The 22,619-nt window shown below is 35.2% G+C and overlaps 2 protein-coding genes across 4 annotated transcripts in view; both read right to left on the bottom strand.

Moving 5' to 3' along the window:
- dmrt1 (doublesex and mab-3 related transcription factor 1) overlaps window positions 1–13,546 on the bottom strand; it is a 38,583-nt gene extending 25,037 nt beyond the window's left edge. Inside the window, exons 1-3 of the mRNA XM_065266947.2 lie at window positions 13,314–13,546; window positions 12,556–12,733; window positions 9,212–9,369 (exon numbers count right to left, since the gene is read on the bottom strand). Coding sequence (XP_065123019.1) covers window positions 9,212–9,369; window positions 12,556–12,733; window positions 13,314–13,502 — 525 coding nt within the window. The 5' untranslated portion in view covers window positions 13,503–13,546. The remainder of the gene's footprint in view (window positions 1–9,211; window positions 9,370–12,555; window positions 12,734–13,313) is intronic.
- A 2,144-nt stretch (window positions 13,547–15,690) lies between these two features.
- kank1a (KN motif and ankyrin repeat domains 1a) overlaps window positions 15,691–22,619 on the bottom strand; it is a 70,341-nt gene continuing 63,412 nt past the window's right edge. For 2 of the 3 annotated variants that reach the window (XM_065267123.2, XM_065267124.2), the window contains exons 9-12: window positions 20,553–20,695; window positions 17,620–17,820; window positions 17,028–17,126; window positions 15,691–16,731 (exon numbers count right to left, since the gene is read on the bottom strand). In XM_065267123.2, coding sequence (XP_065123195.2) covers window positions 16,672–16,731; window positions 17,028–17,126; window positions 17,620–17,820; window positions 20,553–20,695 — 503 coding nt within the window. In that variant the 3' untranslated portion in view covers window positions 15,691–16,671. Of the gene's footprint in view, window positions 16,732–17,027; window positions 17,127–17,619; window positions 17,821–20,542; window positions 20,696–22,619 lie in introns of those variants that run through there. The other variant, XR_010532212.2, reaches the window with a different exon arrangement.

Raw genomic sequence — 22,619 nt, forward strand, 5'->3', positions numbered from 1 at the left:
CCCTACAGGTTAGAAGCGGAATTGTCCATTACCATTGTCATAAATACTGCAGCATAGCTGGCTCTGATTGGATTGTAGGTCTGCAGTAAAGCAAGTTTTTGTAGTTTTCACTCAAACTACAGGACCGCGACTCGACGGTTGTAAACTTCTTTAGTGCGGTTTTGGCCGATAGAGGGCTGCAAAGCGAATTTGAAAGTGCTGTTCACCCTGTTTAGAGTGGATGAACGACTGAAACTTTTTTGGAAAACGTTATTTTAAGGTAAAAAAAAAACCTCTTTGGTGTTGCTTTAAAAAGTAACAAGAGGTAGAATGTCCTAGGAATGGTTGTTTTAAATTATTTTAATTGTTTGATAGCCCTGATACTTTATTTAAACCAATCAAAATCAAATTTTTTCCAAGTATTTGGAAATGGGTTTTTTTGGAATGACTTTTTAATTTTTCTACAATGGTTTGTCATTTGTCTCATTATAATGTCTCTGTCTGAACCTAAAAACGTTACAAAATATGTACAAAAAAATTTATAATTACATTTTCAGGTGACTAAGCATCGTCTCTTGGCACTAAACACATCTTGAGCGTTTTTGAGCAGTAAAAAGACTAATTTCTTTCAAATTTTTGTTGAATGACTCTTTGCATTGAGTCATTCAACTACATTTTCACAATTCCTAACACGACCATAAACTGTACAATGCTGCTAGTTGAGCGTGTTGACGGGAAAATGCACGCTAAATAGCGTAAGCTTAGTTGGACAGTCTACTCCAAAAAGCAAAATATGCGTAAGCAGCCTATGTTTATCGTTAACTATTTGGGACAAATATGTTATTTAATATTTAACTATTAGCAAATTAAAAACCTTTGTCTAAAAACTATTTTTGTAGTAGTTTTGTGCTCTGTATGAGAACTTAATTTAAGTGATGAACTTCATTACTTGTGTTTGTTTACAGACATGATATCTTAATGGTAAAAGTGAAGTTTTATGTTTGTGCGACAACAGTTTGGCCTGTGCTACAAAACTTTCAACCTCTGTAGCACCAGTGCTATGTGCAAAAAAAAGTTAATGTAGAGCCCTGTCCATGGACATCATTTAGTTCTACTGCACACTCCATTTATAAAATACTTTACAGAACTGATTTCTGTACACTCTGTACATGTGACACTATGAACCCTGGTCTGAGACAGAGAAAAAAAATGGTCAAAATGGGTCATGGTTGACCCCTTACCAAGAGGTACCAATTGTTTTTTCTCTATTTTTAATAAACTGCAACAAACCGCCCCGGCAAGTTTTTTTCTCTTGTGAAAACTTTAAAATAAGCTGTCTACTTGGCAGCACTGAGGCTTTAGGGTGTTTTCAATTTCGCTTTTATGGAATTTGATTTCTGTCAGCCAGTAATATGTCACCATTTACTGTCCACCCCATCAACCCTGACAGTTTTATAAACTGTTATTTAAACAGTGTCAGCCTCTTGTATTGCCTATGACAAATATAATAGAAATCGAACTGTTTTTTTTTTTCAGGAGTAGCCCACCAATACTTACAGTACATGAAATTTAAAACAAACAAAAAACATGTGGAAAAACATTTTAGTGCCGCTACAAGCCAGAGATAAACACTAAAGCCAAGTAACCAATGTTACTGAACAAAATCATGTATTTACATTTAAAATTAGGACACACCTGTTTTCTGTAAAGCGGCTTTGAAACCACACTAGAAATGTTGGTTTGTTTTAACCCATGGGTAAAATATGGACAAATCAAACCATTGGGTTTCAAATATGCTGGGTTGTTTCAATCCAAAATGCTGGGTTGTTTTAATCTATGGTTGGGTCATGTAGAAATTTTTAGGTTTATTTAAACCAGCAGCTTGATTTTCCATATTTATCCCAACCAGGGCTTGAAACAACCAAGCATTTGGGTATGTATGTGTATTGTAAAAAGCGCATCTCAAAAGGCACTTCATTCAACTTATGAATATGCAGGAATACGGAGGAATCATAGAGATGAATTTACTACCTTTACAGGGCTCCAGACTGCCACCAAAATTTGATAGTGTTTTCTTACATGTGTAAATTTGACCTTTTTTTTGTGATTTGACACTGAATTTAAAACAGCACATTGTACTTTCTGCATCTATCATCAAAGTATTTATTAGTATTACTTAGTAGAAATGTGAATATTTGATTAGCATGTTGATTTACGGTATGTGCCCCTAAATTTTCTGGTTGCGCCCCTAAAATTTTCAGTTGGGGGCCACTGTGCTCCTAGTGAAAAAAGTTAGTCTGGAGCCCTGCTTTAACTACCTTTTTTACCACCTCCACAATATTTTTTACTACCAACACGACATCAAGCAGCAGCCCTTTTTTGGGGGGTGTGGGAGGGGTATGCAAAGCACCACTTACTACTTACTATAAGATATAAGTGTGACACTGTCACACCCATCATACATATTAGGTACATTAATGGATTTTATTTATTAATTGTAAATCTGATTAATTTGAGCAGTTTAATTTTGAAACTGTTAACATTAGTTAATGCACCTCAAACTAACATTAATTACTGTAATGACATAAACAAGAATTAATAAATGCTTGTGTACAATATATTGTTCATTGTTTGTTCATAATGCAATTACGTATGTGAACAAATACAACCTTTTTGTAAAGTGTTACAGAAATTTGTACTTTATGTTATTTAGTACACATTAACAAATAATTCAGGGTTTTTTCTGTTCACAGTCATAGCTCTAATACAGTATGAATATAAACTCTGAACGAGCAACTTGAATCAAACTCGTGTACAATTTTCTCTTAATGCTGTTTGATTAACACGAGTGACAGACAGGACTGTGACTAAAGGTGACTATATTTGCTATCTACTCCGACTCACTCAGGTCCTGTTAGCACCGTATATTTTTAAACTATGCTAGATGAAGTTAAAACATGGAGAAACAAATATTAAGCAAAAAAATGACTACCAAGTCAAATTGTGTTTGTTACCTTTTACTACCTTTCAAGTGCCTTAATTTTGGTAGATTCTATTAACTACCTTTTACTACTGCGCAGACACCCCGCAGTATGTGTGTCAGAATTGTGCATAATGACATGTGCAACAAATGCATATAGAGTTAAGTCTATTTATTATCAAAGTATTTGTTAGTAGTTGTTAATGGGAAAAAGTTAATAATTGCATTCATTGATATAAGGTGTGCACCTAAATTTTCTGCTTGCACTCCTAAAACTTTCAGTTAGGGGCTACAGTGCTCCCAGTAAAAAAGGTAGTCTGGAGCCCTGTACCTAAAAAAAGTTCTTTGTGGACTTGCATAAAGAGACAAAAGTAGCACTTAATCTTTTTCTGGACATTTTGTTTTTATAGTTTGTTAGATACCGTTATTAGCAAGCAATACATTGATTATCGGAGAATCACAGCACTGTGATACTACCGTTCACGCGAGCCATGTATCGAATCCTACTGTGAGGTACCCTGCGATTCCCACCCCTAGTGAGAAACAGACTTAACAACTAATAAAACCCATTTAAAACGGACCAACACAAGGCTGTCCTGTCGCCTATAAATGCAATAATAATAACAATACATGCAGAAAGCAACAAACAAACGTGATCTGTAGCATACTAAAGTGTACTCATCATTAAGCTAATCGCGGCAGGTCGCAGGAGTAAAATATCATACTTAATCTTTTCTCTGATGTATTTTTTAACGTGTTAGTTTTTCTCAGACATGAGCTGATGAGGGGCACAGCCAAAATACTGTATGCTTACTGTATAACCGTCTTATATTATTTATATCTACCATGTATTATTCCACAACCAAACTCTTCTTCTAATAAACAGAAGATCTAAAAACAAAATATAAACGTACTGGAAGGTATGATGCTGGAGACTTGCCATTGGCTTGTTGCATTTGAATAAATAATGAGGTCTAGGAAAGGATTACAAGGGCTATTATGGGAAGGTGTTACTATAAATGTTATTTTGTTTCATATTATTATGTTTAATATTATTACATGTAATGTAATAATGCGTCACATTTTCTGATTTATTGTTTAAAGATCTATTTTTAAAGTTAATGTCGTAGAGATTAGTAGTTTCTTCCCTCTGGTTTAAATACTGCTGAAGAGAACATGCGGTGCACTACACACATATAAAAGTGGTCAAGTTCAAGTGACTTTTTGTATCAAATAATAAGTTTAACCATATGATCAGGGGGGCACGCAGTGTCATCTGGGTGGAGCACTGCCCCCTAATGCCCCCCTGGCGAAAAGCCTGATGTGTGTTCCCTAAAAAAAAATTAAACGCACTGCCTTGGTGTTGCTAGTGCCACGCTCTAGCAGTTGCGCTACAAGAACATGCATTTTCTATCCCACTCTTAATGTTCCATAAAATTAAACAAACAAAATAAGTGGAATAAAATGCATGCAACATTCAACATCATTCCGTATGATCTCTATCTCTATAGGTATGAACATTCCAGACAAAAATCTGGTAACATTGCAGTGGCTGCTGCAAAATTATCATGAAACACAGTATCCAGATAAACTGCTCACAAAAAAATTCTCTCAATCTTTATGAGAAATACGTCTTAGCTTTGTGCCACCTCAGCTGTGTTAGATCCGGAGCAGCCTTATTAATAAGGGCTGGCTGGGCTCCCTTACCTCCCTGAGTGAGCTTATCTGGCACCATCAGCTGTCTGGATCCTCTACGCCACCCTCATATTTTCATTCTCCACCTGCAGTGCAGCGGAGCTCCACTCGCTAGAGGTGGGAGAGGGCGGGAGATGGACACACTGAGATAAAGGCCAGATAAGGAGGAGCATCACCTAGCCCTATTACCTCCTGATCAAACAAAACCTAATAAAAGTGAAGGAGCAGTGATGGAAAGCTGAGTGAACAGGCAATGTTCAGACACAGTCCTATGGTTCTTAAAATTACTTAAACTATGTAACTAAAAAAAGTGACGCTTCTCTCCTAACTACATTCTTTGTTCAACAAACATGACATAATATTATATCACTCGTTTTAGTGCATCAGTTTGTTTACACAAAAGCCGCAAAACTTATTGAAGAAAAATAATTAGTAAAATCCTGCTGCTTGTTATTAAAGGGATAGTTTATCCAAAAATGAAAAATTCTGTCATCTTTTACTAACTTTCATTATGATACAAACCTTTATAAATTTCTTTGTTCTGATTAACACAAAAAAAGATATTTTGAGAAATGTTTGGAACCAAACCATTCGTGGACCCCATTTACTTCCATAGTATTCTTTTTTCCTACTATGGAAGTGAATGGGGTCCACGTCCATTTTTAAATATCTTCCTTTGTGTTCATTAGAAAAAAAGAAATTTATTCGGGTTTGTAACAACATGAGAGTGAGTAAATGATGACAAAATTTTCATTTTTGGGTAAACTATCCCTTTAAGTCTGTTTTAACTCTGTTATGCTGTCTCTTTGTAGATTAAACAGCGTTAAAAAGCATGAATAAATAAATTGTTCATTGACTTTGAATGTAGTTAGCTACTTTTTGGGTACTGTAACAAAATGGCAAATACATGTACCGGTAGTTTAAATTGTTACATTAATTATTTGCATTTAGTTTAAAATAAGAATGCATGATATATATTCTACATACAGTATATGTGTACACATATTAAGTTCAGTACTTAATCGTTGCATTATTGTTAAACATATAAAATATGTTTTTAAACATATTGTTCAAGGTAAAAAGTATTTTTTACACAAACATAATGATCACATCACTGGCACACACGCAAACAAAATGCTTGCTTCTACTAAAAGTTACATCAACTTTCCTAATACACAACTAAAACTATTCAATAGCTGATGATAATGCAAGAATGTTAATTAAACTAATACATTTCACAGTTCTATTTTCGATTTGGCTCCGTTTTGAGCAAAGCATAGTACAAACAATCATAAGAAAGCTTGTCTTTTAAATGGTCAAATGAAGCCATCTGAGATTCATCCCCCTCCATAGAGCTGTGCTTAAACAGTATAGCCCTATTTTGATATGAGCAATATCATTAACCTTTGCAATTCAAACCCTGGGACACAGTGAAGAGATGGAGGCGGTGACCCTGGAGCAATATGTCGCCATCAGGGTCCCAAGTGCACAAATATTCTGAAATATGGTCCCATCCTGACTCATGTGTATATAACACTCAGAAATGAGTCCCTGGAGAAATATAGATTTAATTTACTTCACACATGAGTAGATCAGGTTTGATACAATCAGGATACTTTGCAGTATAAAAGTCTCTGTATACACAGGCTAATCTCCATATTAAAGTCGTATGAAGATTCTGTCTCATGTCAGTGGGCTCTGGCTGATTAATACGCTTGTAAAACTGTTGCGATGAGATCATGGTATATCAAAGTTGAACGGGCCATGACTTTGAGGATGCCCTCAATTTCATGCTGTCCAATTTGATATCTTCTAACAGAGATCTTCATATACTCTATGTGTAACACAGGCTGCCAAGACAGACTGTGTACCCAAGTCTTAATCTTGCATGGTATGTAAAAGACTCATGTGGAAGCTGATAATTACTTTGCATTAAATCTGATTATAAACATAAATGCAGTTTAAATATGTTCAAATTGACAAAGCCAATGTGCTTCTGACACGTCAATGGAAAAGCAGTGCAATAACTTCTATCATTTCATTTCTTTTATAGTTTCATTTCTCTTCTTTTATCCGATCCAATTTTATACAGGGTCAAAAAATTTGGCATGATGCTGAACATTTGAAATGTTCATATATACCAAATATATTCTGAATATAAAGTTTTAGGATTCTGAAAAGAATAATAATTTATTTGTAGGACATAATACTTAGCATTCTGCCATTCATACACTCCAAAAATGCTAAAAATGCTTAATTTCAACCCAGCATTGGGTCAAAAGGGTAAACCTATGCTGTGTTGTTTCAATCCAAAATGCTGGGTGGTCTTAACCCATTGTTGGGTCAAATATATACATTACATGGGTTAATTTAAACCAACAAACAAGCAGGGCTCATCAATTGACACAACGCTGGGTTAAAAATATCTGTTTTTTCGAGTGTATGTAAATACTAAAATAAACAAATTTGTGACAGTGACCGTGTTACATTTTTTGTACAATATGTATTGTCCCACTGATCATTCTAAAAAAAATAATAATAAACATCGACAACATGCTTGTAATTAATGCAAAAAGGGGGCCTTACCATTTACTTAATTTATCTAACAATTTACAACTCTTTAAATTGTTATACCGATACTACAATTTATATACAGATACATATACACATACACATACACACACACACACACACATATATATATATATGTCTTTAAAGTCATTCAATTCATACATTTTTGGAGATTTGGTGAGACGACTTACTGTGCAGTACTGTGCAAAAGTCTTAGGCCACCACCATCAGATTTGTTGTTTTAGAAGTTTTAATATCCATCCATATTTATTTTTCAATCTATTTTATTAAGATACAAACAGAAAATACAGGAAATATGTACAAAAACATAATTTTCAGGACTAAATGTCTTCTTTGGCATCGATTCGTCATTGTTTAGTGTGACCTCTCTTGGCACTAAACACATCTTGAGCGTTTTTGAGCAGAATGAAGTAAAAACACAAATTTCTTTAAAATTAGAAATTAGGATTTCATTTTATTTAGGTTTAAGATATCCTGCAGTTTCCTGCTACTGCTCAAGTGGAAGGGGAGTTCATCCTAAAAACTTGACACATCAGTTTACATTTTTATACAGTTTTTAATACTATATACACATTTCCTGTATTTTCTGGATGTTTTCTATTAAAGAGACTGAAAAACAATTATATATGATCACTACATTGCAAAAACAGCTAATCTAATTCTGGCATGGTGGCCTAAGACTTTTGCACACACAGTACTGTATGTCAGGTCAATGTGTGTGCTTTTGTTTTCTTTTTGCAGGATAAACACACCAATGCAATTTTGTTGTTGACTTTTGTTATACTGTAGGTTTGAAACTAAAATGCCACAAGTTTGATTAAACTTTTTATAGTGGCCAAATAAGTTTTAAGGCCAAATAAATAAATGTTGTACAGTGAGCATAAAATGTCACAATGTTAATGTATGCTCACTATACAACATTTATTTATTTAGCCTTAAAACTTATTTGGCCACTATAAAAAGACAAAGTTTAATCAAACTTGTCTTATCTGTTTTTTGTAAATCCTATGGGAATCATGGTATAGATGTACAGAGTGGATAAGGGTTAGAGAACCTCCAATGACAGAATTAGTTGCGGTTCCGGCTGGGGGGAGCAGGGAAATGTAAACAGCATGTAAGAGGTGTAGCATGGCATGAAAGCTCCACACCTTCCTGCTGTGTTCGCCCAGTGGCTTGGAACGATGGCACAGGTATTATCACCGTACACCCAGTACAGCAGCTCACCACGCACTGCCAACTTCAACAAACCAGCCGGGTCCAATGACAGCAGCCCCTATCAACACTGCAGCAAGACACTTAATCACCTTATTACCGCGGCCTGGTCTACATGGGACGCAGAGTGGATGAGAGTGGAGGTGGGTGCCTTATGCTGGCGTTCACATGGATGTGTACTCGTGTGAGGTATACGGTAGGTCTAAATGGTTGACCAGAGAGGGGGATGAGTTTTGGGTCAAGGGATTCATTCAAAATAAATTTTCTTTGAGTCTTTGTTCCTAAAAGGTATTATTCACTGAGGTTTTAGTCAACATTGTCACCTTTTTTCCGGTTATCTTATCAAACTTTACAAGTAGGAACATTATCTTTTCTACAATCATGTTTTTGTACACTAACTGTTATGCAACATGCTTTATAATTAAAAATCCTCTGGTTAAGAGGTTTTACATTTTTACTTATGTTTTTTAATCAACATTCTAAAAAATACATTTAGTTTTTATATAAGCAATGTTATCATGTTACTTTTAGCTGTCTGTCACTATTTAAATTAGCCATTATATGTATATAAACAAAAACCAATATGAAGAAAACATAGAACTACATGGGGATTGATTTCTGCAGAAATTTATGGAGCTCTGAGCTAAATTCTGCATGCACATATTCTATGTGGTTTGGTTTATGACATTAATTTATAGCCCATGCATAAGAGCAGCTCAGCTGTCTGCACATGACATGTGAGGGCATATTTACCTGGTATTGCTGATAGTTGTACAGATTGCTGTAGTAGGAGGAGTAGCGTGAGGGCTGGTACAGGTTGTAATAGGTCGGATCAACCATCAGGTCAGATGTGCCTTCAGTGTGCCCTCTGCTGGTCGCTGCAGGGCTTACAGCAAGCATGGAACGACTCCCTGAAATATTAAAAAGACAACTCTGAAAATTAGATTTTGTCTTATGCTTTTGTTTGAAATAAGCACAATACTCAATTGTAATAATAACACAAAGAATAGACAGCAACACAATAAAAGAGTTACTTAATCTAAAAAAAAGAAGTTCCAAAAATTCCAAATATACATTTTCATAAACTTCCAGCACATTTTGGATTAGACTGACGTGCATATCCCCAACTCAACCAAAAGGCAGAACTGTAACTGCGAACAACTAACAGTCACATTTATATATTATTCAAACAGGAGTTCTGTATAGACCATTTCAAATGATGTAAACAACACTGGTCCAGAAACACTTCCTGTTACAGTTTGTGACAGTATTTTTTTTTATTTCACATATATCATTACCTTTAAGATGTCTGTTTAACTTCAGTTAATTCAGGTTTATATGTTCCGTTGGTTTATTTTATTCCAATATTTATCTAGTGTTAAAAAACTGAAACAGGAAGTGCTTCTGGACCAGTGTTGTTTACATCTTTTGAAATGGTCTATTATCACAATACTGTTCTAAGCTTTCTTATATCACATCAAAAGCAAGCATGTGATATAAGGTGCATTAAAATAATGGCACAGAACCACACAAAAACCGTCCATGACGAGTTTTGTTATTATGTAGATAATCTCTAATGAAAATACTTGAATACCACCAGTGCTTCATCTGTCAGCAACCAAAGAGTGTACTGAGAACAATTAAAGACCGTAAGCGGCCTTGACCTGTTTGGTATTCAACTCCTTGCTTAATCCTATCGGAGCACAGGGAACATGACGTCTCTCCCGCTGATCGAACACATGAAATCATGTAAAGATGTGCCAGTTTTGTGCCTGTATTGTGTGGTCTGAGGGGGCTGTAAGGATGGAGAGTCATGGGATGGGTACAAGATGTCCAAGGTCAGGGTTCCTTTATTCTCTTTTTGCAGAAACAGACAAGACTTATTATCTCATGAAATGTAGCTAATTCTTGAACCCTTCCCAGAAAGCAAAAGTCAACTTAGGTTTTATTTAATTAAGGGAGCCATTAAATTGTTGCACAAATTATGAAAATGGAAAATTTGGGGGTTAAGTATTAAACATGCTTGTTTGTTACACAATACAATTCCATTTATTAACTAACTGAAGTAATCAGGTTCGCATGTTGATATTTTACAATAACAATGTAATAAAAATAATGTGTTACTTCTTATAAAGATGCATAAAAAAATGTTAAATTTATAGTTTACCCAAAAACGAAAATTCTGTCATCATTTACTTAGCCTCATGTTGTTACAACCAACCCTATATTAATTTCTTTGTTCTGCTTAACATAAAGAAAGATTTTTTTTAAACAAATCGTTTTTGAGCACCAGTGACTTCCATAGTATAATTTTTTCTATTGTGAAAGTCAATGGTGCTTCTGTTTCTTGCTTGATTACAAATATCTTCCTTTCAGCAAAACAAAGAAATATATACAGGTTTGTTCAGGCCCAGCTGCAGGATGAAATGACTGAGGGGGCATGTGAAATTGTTGAGGGGGCTTAACTTTACTTTATACTATCAATGAATAATACACACTGAGGTCACGCTTTGGAACGACAGATTTTTAAATGCAGCGCTCCATAAAACACTCCATATGCAACTGCAAAGGTAACCAGAAACTGACTAGCAAAATAAAAGATAAAATAAAAAAACAGCATAATGATGATAGATCATCAGATATTATTTGATAGACTAGTAAGTGTGGATTAAGGATGTTTAAAATCTCTAAATCTCTGATAAAATCAGCAGATTTGCAAAGGTTTATTTATCTCCACATATAAATAAAAATTAGCTTCAAATTCAAATTATTTTCAAAGGAACTGTATTCTTGTACACATTATTCCGCATATGATTCGAATATTAGACAAGAGTATTCATATAACGGCAATGAACGTCTCATATGGCAATAAATATCCACATATATATAACTTAACATAACAGAATAATAAAATTAAAAAAACAGACAATGAAGCAGGATTGACATGTAAATTGTATTATTATTACTGAAAAAACAGCAATATTACTGAAATAAACTCTGAGGTAAATGTGCCAAACACGCTGTTAACCACAAGTCTAAAAATTCCCCCTCATGGCGCCAGGCCTGGGTTTGTTACAACATGAGGGTGATTTTTTTAGTGAACTATCACTTTAAGGCATACCCTATGGTAGGGTACTTTGTCAAACTATAAGCTATTATGGTAACCTAAATAGGCTAATATTTAAAACATATTTTTTTATTAAATTATACAACATGTGACAACACAGAGTCACCGACCAGCCCCAACTTGACATTTTTGAAAAAAACTCCTGTCCTGAGAACAGTGTTTAAACTTTAACTAGGTATCTGAACCCAACATAGCCAACCACTAATACTAAAAATAGTCATTTGTGTAATTGGACTTTTCACTGGGTGAACTATCCCTTTAAGTGAAATTTCCAATTATTGTCTCATCCTAATGTTGTTCTAAACCTGTAATGACTTTTTCTGATGAACACAAAATAAGATATTTTGATAAATGATGGTAAGCACACATTTGATTGTAACCATTGACTTCCATAATAGGAAAAACAAATACCATTGGATTAAATGGGTACCATCAACTGTGTGCTTACCATCATTTATCAAAATATATTTTTCATTATTTATCACAATACTCTCAGAATATTTTTTCCTACTATGGAAGTCAATGGATACAATAAGCTGTTTGCTTACCATCATTTATCAAAATATCTTCTTTTGTGTTCATCAGAAAAAAGAAATTTAAACAGGTTTAGAACAACATGAGGATGGGAAAATTATGACTGAATTTTCATTTTTGGGTGAACTATCCCTTTAAAACTTTTCAGCTACAGAGATATAGCCTTTGACACCCTGGTCTGAGAACTCAGTTCTCATGGGTACTGAATATATGTCAATATCATTACAACATTGCCAATGATCCTTGACCTGCGTGTTAAGCAGTGTGAGCTGTAAGAATAACACTATAAATCACTTAATTCAACAATAAACATTATAATCAGTTTATTTCTATACATTTTACTATACATGCAGTGCCATGTAATTATATAAAACGTAATATAAAATGGTAAATCACTTCGATAAACAATTTAAATATATTAAATTAATTTCCTCACCTGGGACAGTGGGGGATGAGGGAGCACTTGTGGTGGTGGGTGATGAAGCTCTTGTGCCCACAGTAAACACATAATCAACTACTGGCTCGTTCTTTACCAGAGGGTCAGAACCAGACAGGTTAACAGGATTGCAGATGCCCATCTCTTCCTCCTGGGCCTGCTGCCTTCGTAAAGCCACCTAACACAGCAAATACAGAGTGAACTCTAGGCCTGAAACTAGCACGGACAACTTAACTCATAGCCAGTGTCATAAAAGCGACACAAGTCCGAAGCATTTAATTCAACTTACATTTTAAGAAGAAAAAAAATATTTTAACAAAGCAGACTAAAATAAAATGGTATGGTGTATTTTATTTGTGAGGATTTTAGCGCCAAATTGCAGCTAACGTTAGCTGAAACAGTCGCAAACCGTAACGTTACCGTTTTACATTGTATCTCCCACACGTATCTAGTAATATACATATTTTACTTTACCATAACTGTATTTTGCAAATGTAGCAATACAAATACAATACAAATGCAATTGTTTGTAAACTCCACTAAGTTACGACTGAAAAACGTGCGCTGTGTCCGTTGGGGGTGAGGGGTTGTAGGTCACCGCAGATTTGTTTATAAAACTAATTAAAAACAAGCACAAAGTTCCACCAGAGCAGAAGAAACAATCAAAGTGACTAAAAACAAACAAATTTAAACTACTACTCAATAATCGTAAATCAGGTGTTTTTCGCCATGGTAAGTTAACTGGAGCAGTGGTGTACCTGGGCAGCCATGACCCGCTGTCTTTCCGCAATAAGTCTACATTTCTGACACTGGCAATCCTTCCAATTACAGAAGCGCTTGTGTCCCTTCAGCGGCGACACGAACCCGTGATTCCTGCAGCGCGAGCACTTGGGCATCCGAGCCACTTTCCTGACCGTCAGGGAGCCGTTACTCTCTTCCTCACTCATTATGATAGCAGACAGTGATGAACTCTGTGGAAAGCGGGAAAGCTTATATTTAGAGCCTGGCTTGGCAGGCCAGCTGATTATAAGGCGGTTACAAGGTGAGGGAGAGGTTCCGAGGTTTGATACAAGATTTTTTGCAGGCACATGTTGGCGCGAGGGACATTCCGGCGCGCGTGGGAGCTGATGTTCAGTCTCTCTGCAGAGAGCAACTCACTCACTCCTTCATGATATCAGAGAATGGTTTACAAACATACACGTTTATAAATGTAGGTATTACTTAATTTCCGAGAGATATACGAAAAACGAGTTATAGAAAATTATTTAAGCATTAATAAATAAATAAATTACAAGACGAAAAATACGATGTGTTGTGAACCGTGTCGGACTAATAGAACTGTATGATTTCATCAAAGACTATTAAAGTTTTTAATATTTATTTATGAGTCACTTGTTTGTCCTGAGCTGTTAAACTGCCACTGGTCTTTAGGAAAATTCAGCATCTTCGCCATATCTGACCCCTTTCCAACAGTGACTGTAGATGAATGGACTGTGGGCATGGACACTAGAAATTAAGAATTAACCAAAGGTTAATAAACATTTGGAGTTCTTTTTAAAATAAACTTCTTACACATGCAAGGCCTAATAACGAACACTTCTGTTTGATCAAAGTATTTCGTATTGTAAAGTATTAAGTCTGACTGTTACACATTGTAATACATTTTCATTACTTTTATTTTTTGGTAACTTAATTAAATAGTCCATCCAAAAAAAATCCAGTTTCATAGCAGCATCTGTGAAGACCCCCAAACAATTTGTAGCGCTTTATTTTACAGTATGTATGTGTACTTACATTGTACATATATGGTAAATAAGTTGTACTTACCAACAAATGTGTGGTACTTACTTTTATGTATCTACATGGTAACTGTAACTGGAAGCATTACTGTACTTACCAGTGGTACATACTTGGTAGTTATTATGTAACTAGATAAGTACTGGGTAATAACATACTGTATAGGTATACTGTAATTAACGAGAAACATTACTCTATTACAAATAAATGTAAGTATTTAGTATTAACAGGCAAGTTAGGGTAAATGACAGGTATCTATAGTGTACATATATGATAACTAATATCAAACACTACTGTACATACAAATTGTATTTACACAATAAGTGTGTACTAGTGAATGTACCCAGTAGTTAATGCATATGATGTCAATGGTTGCCTCACAGTGACATGTATACTGTATGATGCTATTTCTTTTAGGTGGTAGGTCCTATGTAATAACTGTGTAAAAAGCAATACTTTATTTTACAGTCTTGTTTCCATGCAGTTACCATAGACGTACTAGTGAATGTACACAGTAGTTATTTGATGCTTGGTTTAAGGGACAAAAATACAAAAATAAAGTACCAAAATGGCACATCAGTAATGTTTGTTCTTAGTTATCATATATGTATGGTATAAGTATAACTTACACTTGCCTGCAGGTACCACACACTTATCGTGTATATACAATTTGTAAGTACAGTAGTGTTTGACATTAGTTATCATATGTACACTATAAATACCTGTCATTAACCCTAACTTGCCTGTAAATACTAAATACTTATATTGTACATTTATTTGTAAGTACAGTAATGTTTCTAGTTAGTTACAGTATACCAACATTATATGTATATATCTGTTATTACCCAGTACTTATCTAGAGTTACATAATAACTACCAAGTATGTACCACTGGTAAGTACAGTAATGATACCAATTAATTACCATGTAGATACCTAAAAGTACCACACATTTTTCGGTAAATATAACTTATTTACAATATATGTACAAGGCAAGTACACGTACTGTAAAATAAAGTGCTACCCATTAATTTTAAGTCAAGAGTTGATATTATTTATAGCTAGTGCTTTTTTCAAGTTCCATAAAGGTTTTTTTGGTACATCTTAAATGTTGCTTATATGTTTATGCCAACAAATTATCATGAATAGAAACAAATTGATCTCCATTTATTTCCTTTTTAACAAAGGTGCCTTAGAAAAACAGTTAGGAGATCACATAAAAAAAATGCCAAAAAAACTGACAAAGGTGGATGTAACTATTTTGTCCAATAGGGGGAGACATTGTACAGATTACCTGTAGAAACTCAGCCCCTTGAAACTGAAGAACTGGGCACAAGCCATGTAATTTTAGTACTTTATTACAGCCGGTTGAGTTATACGCAGTTATTCCAATTGTGACTATACTGTATAAGATGCCACATTAGATATAACACATAATAGCTTATTACATAACTTAGGGCAGGCCAAACCTATTGCATCCTAAATTGGAAAACATACAATATATACAAACATACAGTTATTTGCAATAAAAACTTTTAATTGGTAAATATATAACTTCATGTTACAAATCAACTCTGAAATGTCCTAAATACTGTGATTTTTAAATAGATAGCAAGTATAAAAGTAAGGAGCATATCCAATCTAGAAAATTGCATGTTTACAATAACATGTTGAAAAATCTATATTTCAACCTTTAACACCCCCTGGACATCAGGATTTTGACAAATTTTGAAAAAGATACAAACTCCAAAGGCTGAAAATATTGGGCATCATATACATGGTTCAAAAAAATTCATTCATTGTCAGGCAACATTGGCCACATCTTGTAATGATAAATTATTGATTCTTTTGAAAATAAAACAGAGAAAGAGACTGTAGATAATGTTTAGACATCTTAAAGGAGGGAGAATACATGGATATTTTCATATATTATACATTTTGAAATTTATGTGAAAACAATATCTGAAGTAAGCCAACTCCATTGGCATGTTCCAGATAATGTCTAGCTCTGACACTGTGCTGTCACATGCTGGTGATTTCAGGCAAACGAATACTTGCTGAATACATTCAGGGTGAGTACAGAGATTTGAGGTCTTGAAGGTATCGACTCTTAGCTAGCATGTCCATTTGTATTATAATCTAAAAGCCAAGGAAAGGAAAATAACAACAGTAAAAGTGCTCAGTAAAACTGCCTACTGTCCATCTGCTGAGGTTTTCAAAAGCCCTTTAGCTATTGATTTGGTTTCTAGCTGATGAAAATGGTAGGCTAGTAGAACCTGAAAAAGTAGCAGCTTAGACAGGGTGGGGTAGAAGCTCTCCAATCAAACATTGCCCCTTCTTGTAGGACTGGGTGAAGTCTTCCTCCCAAGCCGAGGAGTACCCTGTAAACAGATAATGATTATCACCAAACTGATTTGCTAAATCTATAGGCTATTACACAAGGCCTTTGTCTTCAACATAAGCTAGATTACAAAACAAATTTTGATTCTCCGCTGAAACGTTTAATGGAGTTGGGGCCTAGAAGCTTCTGCATAGTTCACTACTATCACTAATATCATTAGGTTACTTCTTAACCAAACACAAGAGTTTATCAAGTTTAATTATCAACATTATGCACTAATTGCATATGAAAGGATGCATTGTGTATGCATGTGAATGTATAAATGAGTTTACTTACTGGTGACTGAGCTTTGGAGAAGTTCATATGGGCATACAACAACACTGCTATGTCCTTATGTCCAGCTTCCAGAGCAATAGACAGGGCATTGCTTTCATCCTAGCGACATGAAAAAACACTTCATTAGCCAGTCTTCATTATACTACTACAACTACAGTATCCACCGTGAGAAACGAATCAACATACAAGTGTCAATTATTATTAATTATTCCCCTTATACCAAGGTTATCAAAAACATTGCTCTGGTGCCTATTTTTAAGACAATTTAAAGGTTAGGTGTGCGGTTATTGAAAAAATAATCAACATCCAATCAAGCATTCAACAGCCCCGTGGTATAACATAAAAATAATGTATGGTTTTCTAACTTTGGTGCACCCATGAAAAGCAACTTTAGCAATAACAATCACACCAAAACCAAATAAAGCATATGGAATTTACTAATTTCAGTTTAGATTACATATAAGTACTGAACTAAAATCGAGGTATCTAAATTAATGAACAATACTGACAAAATAAATATTTGGCAGAATATTAATCCATCCTAAATCGAACATTAATGCAAAATGAATCTACATCGAATCCGTTCACTTACATTATCGCTAAGCGTGGCGTTGCAGCCCGGCTGAGCGAGCAGCAGCTTGACAATCTCAACGTGGCCGTGTTCACTAGCGCACATGAGTGCAGTGGAGCCCTCATCATCCTGGATGTTGACATCTGCCCCGCAGGCGAGAAGAGCCCTTACCATGTCCATTCTGCCATGACTGACCGCCAGCATCAGACCCGTCTGACCAGCCTAAAGTCACATGGGAAATGACATCATCTTAGACACTGATTATAAAAAAGTTATACTAGTGTTTAACTGTTTTGTAGCATAAGCAACAGAATATTAGGAAACTGTTTGGGTGTTGAATTAACAATAATATTTAAAGGCATGGTGCATGATCTCTGAAAATCAATGTTGATATTTGAAATCACCCAACGAACACGCCCTACCCCAATTGAATCTGAACCTTCTTTTGATAGACCCACCCCACACATATGCAACCCAGGCAATGATGTCGGTTAGTAGACATGCCCCTTTTTGCTGATTGGCTACAAGTGTACACCTTTTCCAAAGTGTTTTTCCAAAATTCACGCACCCCACCTTTAATACATGCATCTATTCAAATAAAGGTTGATGTCCTTACAGTGCTATTTGTCAGAGGTGGAAGTAACGAATTACAACTACTCACGTTACTGTAAGTAGTTTTTTCGTGTACTTGTACTTTTATGAGTACATTTTTAAGTCTGTAATTTTCCTTGTACTTAAGTACAAATTAAGGTAAGTAATGTACTTCGCTACTTTGAAAATCACATTCGTTACTAAGTACTTGTAGAATTTGAATTAAATTAATATTCAAATCTTTGACAGCATATGGATATCCAATAGAAATAATTGATCGTGGGCGGGCCAATAAAAACCCTTGTATTTGGACCGGAAAAAAGCCGGTCTCTGGAGAGCTATTCAATCGATCCTCGCACGTCCTTCACTGTGACGTTGTATTTAATGTCAAAGAACTGTGGCGTTATGGACGCTGAATTAATTTAAAATTCCAAAGAAATACCGGATGATGAGTGCCCATGGCCGCACCTGGGAGTTGTTCACAAACAGAGGAAGGAAAGGAGACAGCGTGCAAATGTAATGCCAACTTTGTTTGCCATCTGCAGTGATTTCGGCTTACAATACTTCAGCCTATAATCTCAAAAAGCACATTATGGTAAGAAGACTTGTAACCATATTTATGTGATCGTTTTCGTTTTTAATGTTGGGTAGACCTCACGATAATGTGACTGAAAACATCACTTGAAACATGAGCTTCAGTTACCTAGGTGACGAGCACATAGACCATAAAAAAAGGTTTAACGTTAGCATTGTAAAATGGCGCTCAATGTTGAATTTCATGTCATTGTTAACATTGTATTATTCATATTGAATAAGTGTTTTAAGCTTATAATAATAAAAACAGTCTAATAAGGACTCTTTTATCAAATTCGCCTGTTGCAGCTTTTTGCTAAAAAAAGTGTATTTGTAAAGAAAAATACCAATATTTAAGAGTTTATAAGCAGGGGAAAAAATAGGATGAAGCGGTTTTTCACTTTTTTTATTGTTTGTTTGAAAGTAGAGGGTCTGTTCTTTCATTTGATATATTTGTATGTTTATATATTTTTAGAAGAAAATTTTCCTGGAAGGCATTTTGTAAAACTTTTGTTAAAATCATAAAAAATGCTGGCGGGCAACTTTTCGAAAAAATGGCTGGCGGGGAATGAGTTAATGTAAAAAAATCTGTTTTTAAATAAAATAACCCAGCAAGCTTATTTATGTTGCATCATAATTCATTAATAATAATAACATTAGACCATTTTTATAACTTGATAAAAATTATATGAAGAAACAATAATAATAATAATAATAATTATAATAATAATAATAATAGCTGCTGTTAAAATAATTTAACATTCTTTAAACAGACAAAATTTCTGTACTGTGTGTTTATTCGTATAAAACACAAATTGCCTGTTTTTAATCCATTCATATTTCTGATTTCATTCAATGGATTTAATGTTTATTCAATAAATATCACCGGCTAAAAAGTAATTTGTACTTGAGTAGTTTTTAAGAGGGGTACTTTGTACTTTTACTTAAGTACATTTTTAACACCAGTACTTTTACTTGTAATTGAGTATTATTTTAGCAACTACTTGTACTTGAGTACAAATTTTCAGTACTCTTTCCACCTCTGCTATTTGTACATATTATTTGTTTTTAAACAACACTTAACCAGTTAAGCAGTGTGAGGTTTAAGGAATAGTTTATAAAAAAATTATGCACTAAAAGTGAAACATTTGAAGAAACGTACACTATAGTACCTATCTTTAATGTGAACGAAGCTCTAAGGCCACAGCAGAGAAAAAGATTTTGAGTGAATAACATGAAAAGTTTTAAAAGATGTGCTCACAATTTACTCTTATAGCAAAAACTGTTATAAAAATAACAGTAAGAAGATTCTTACAAAATGTTAAATTTTGGAAAGACAAGAGTTAAACGGACACTCATTTTACAGCTCCCCTAGTGTGAAACATTGAATTTTTACCGTTTTGGAATCCATTCAGTTGATCTCCGGGTTTGGTGGTACTACTTTTAGCATAGCTTAGCATAATCCATTAAATTAGACCATTAGCACCACGCTCAAAAATAACCAAAGAGTTTCGCTATTTTTCCTATTTAAAACTTGACTCTTCTGTAGTTACATCGTGTACTAAGACTGACAGAAAATTAAAAGTTGCGATTTTCTAGGCCGATATGGCTAGGAACTACTCTAATTCTACTCTTATAATCAAAGACTTTGCTGCCGTACCATGGCTGCAGGAGGCGCAATGATATTAAGCAAGCGCCCGAAAATAGTCCCCTGCTATTGAAAGTTACCAAGGGGACTATTCTAGGTGGTCTACATCTTTAAGGTTATCTTTAAGGTCACCTGATCTGACCTGGCTGGCTTTAGCATTGACATCTCCTTTGCTAAACAGCTCTTCAACAACCCTCATGTCCTTTGGGTCCTCCACAGCAGCGAGCGCTGCCAGCATGATTGGAGTATAGCCCGCCTTGTTCTGCTGATTGACATTGCAGACATCTGTAAAGAAACAGAAAAAAACAGGAATCAAAGGTCATGCTGTGCCCACCCTTGTAGTAAATGCATTTGAAAGGGAGGCCTTCTGTTGTTTGAACTTAAGAGAGTGGACGTGCATGCTATTCAGACTCAAAGTCAAAGTCTGAAGAAGAAGAAGAGGTGCACCACAGCAGTGCTTCAGTGACTAGCAATAGGGCCGAGATAGACAGAGAGACTAAGAATGGAAGCAGATAATGGGGGCCGCGCGAGGAATGTCATGTATTGGAGGAACACAAAGGTCATGCGATAATGGGCTTTTATTGTCGGGGTACAGGCACCTCATCATACGTTATGCACTGAGCCCAGTGGTGCTTTTTGGAGTGAGACTTGCATTGGCATGGTTCTGGTCATAGCTGGAGGATTAGTCATTAGCATTAAGAATTGTTTGAGACACACCGATATCAGTACTATCACATTTACATTTTTACCTTGCTTGATGTTTGGACATGCTAAACTTGTTGACAATGCTATTTTACATGGCTGTTTAATTGCCAAGGCATTCTAATAGTTGCCAAGGTATTCTAGATGGTTGCTGCCTGGTTCCAAAAGTTCCTACGGCATTGCTACAGTAGATGTTTGGTTCCAAAAGGTTGCTAGGGTATTGACAGATGGTTGCTACATTGTTCCGATGAGGTGATTGCTTACTGGCCCTATTAGCCTCTTTCACACAGTAATTCTTGTAAATTACCATGAATTTACCAGAATTAATTTACCAGTAAATACAAAAATGTGCTGTTCACACATGCAGTGACGTTCCGTCTTTTTACCAGTAAGACATCATTCACACATTAGTATCAAAATACCGGTAAACTCGGAGAAAAAGCGGAAGTTACCTGTGGCGCGCGGCCGCGAGCTCTGTGTCGTATTTGTACACAATGGAGGGTTATGACTTAATATCGTCGGTCCGTATTTTGTTGTTTTCACATCTGTGGCAAACGGTGGGAAGTTGCTCGTGACCAAATAACATTGCGTTAGGGGGCGTCAAACGGAACCTGTGTTTGCACATTAGGCTTCACAGAGGGTGTGCTAAGGACGTCGGCAATTTGGCAAATATATGGTAAGCTGTTTTAAACAACTTTGAAGAAATGTGGATGTTAACTTCAGTTATGCTCAATTTTTAAGCAGCATGGGTGTGGAAATTAACGTAAACAGTGCGGTGGTAAACGCGTCATCTGTTTAAAAACGTTCTGATTGGCCCGATCTGTCAGCGCGGGTCTGACGTCGTCCGTTCTAAATGCCGGTAATCCTATATTTTCCGTTCACACATAGCACTTACCCGTAAATTACTGGTAATCTTACAACCTGTCTTACTGGTAAATTGGGAGCACTGATTTACCAGAAAGGTTCTGTTCACACATGACATGTTAACTGCAATTTACCAGTAAATTACCAGTAAAGACTGCATGTGTGAAAGGGACTATTGAAATGTATTTACCCCGAGACTTTTTAAATCTTGCGCAGTTCACTCTTTTAATACAAATCTATGAAATTGAGTTTAACCTCCTAAAATATGCAGAGCTCAGATACAACACCTTCTATGTGCATGTGAGATGTTTTCTTGTAAATAAGGATTTTTATTTTTAACCAAGCTTTAGGTTTAGTAATTTCAATGCCAATGAAAAGATTATTAGTCAGTAAATTAAATGCCGTATTTTCACAAATGTTATTGTAGTAATTTCTTTAGCTGCAAAATCCTCCTAGTGCATGCAAGCTTTTTGGCCAAACTCTACACTTAAATAAAAAAAGTCTCCATTTACTCCTCATAGTCCTTTCTGAATAAAGGTAAAAAAGCTAAAAAATTCTGTCCATATTAAATTAGATCATCTTTAACCAGGTAAAAACCTCTTGCAGCTTGACAACAACTGATCCGACGTACGAGGGCCATCAT

This window comes from Paramisgurnus dabryanus, chromosome 5 (genome assembly GCF_030506205.2).
Source record: "Paramisgurnus dabryanus chromosome 5, PD_genome_1.1, whole genome shotgun sequence".
Taxonomy (NCBI): Eukaryota; Metazoa; Chordata; class Actinopteri; order Cypriniformes; family Cobitidae; genus Paramisgurnus; species Paramisgurnus dabryanus.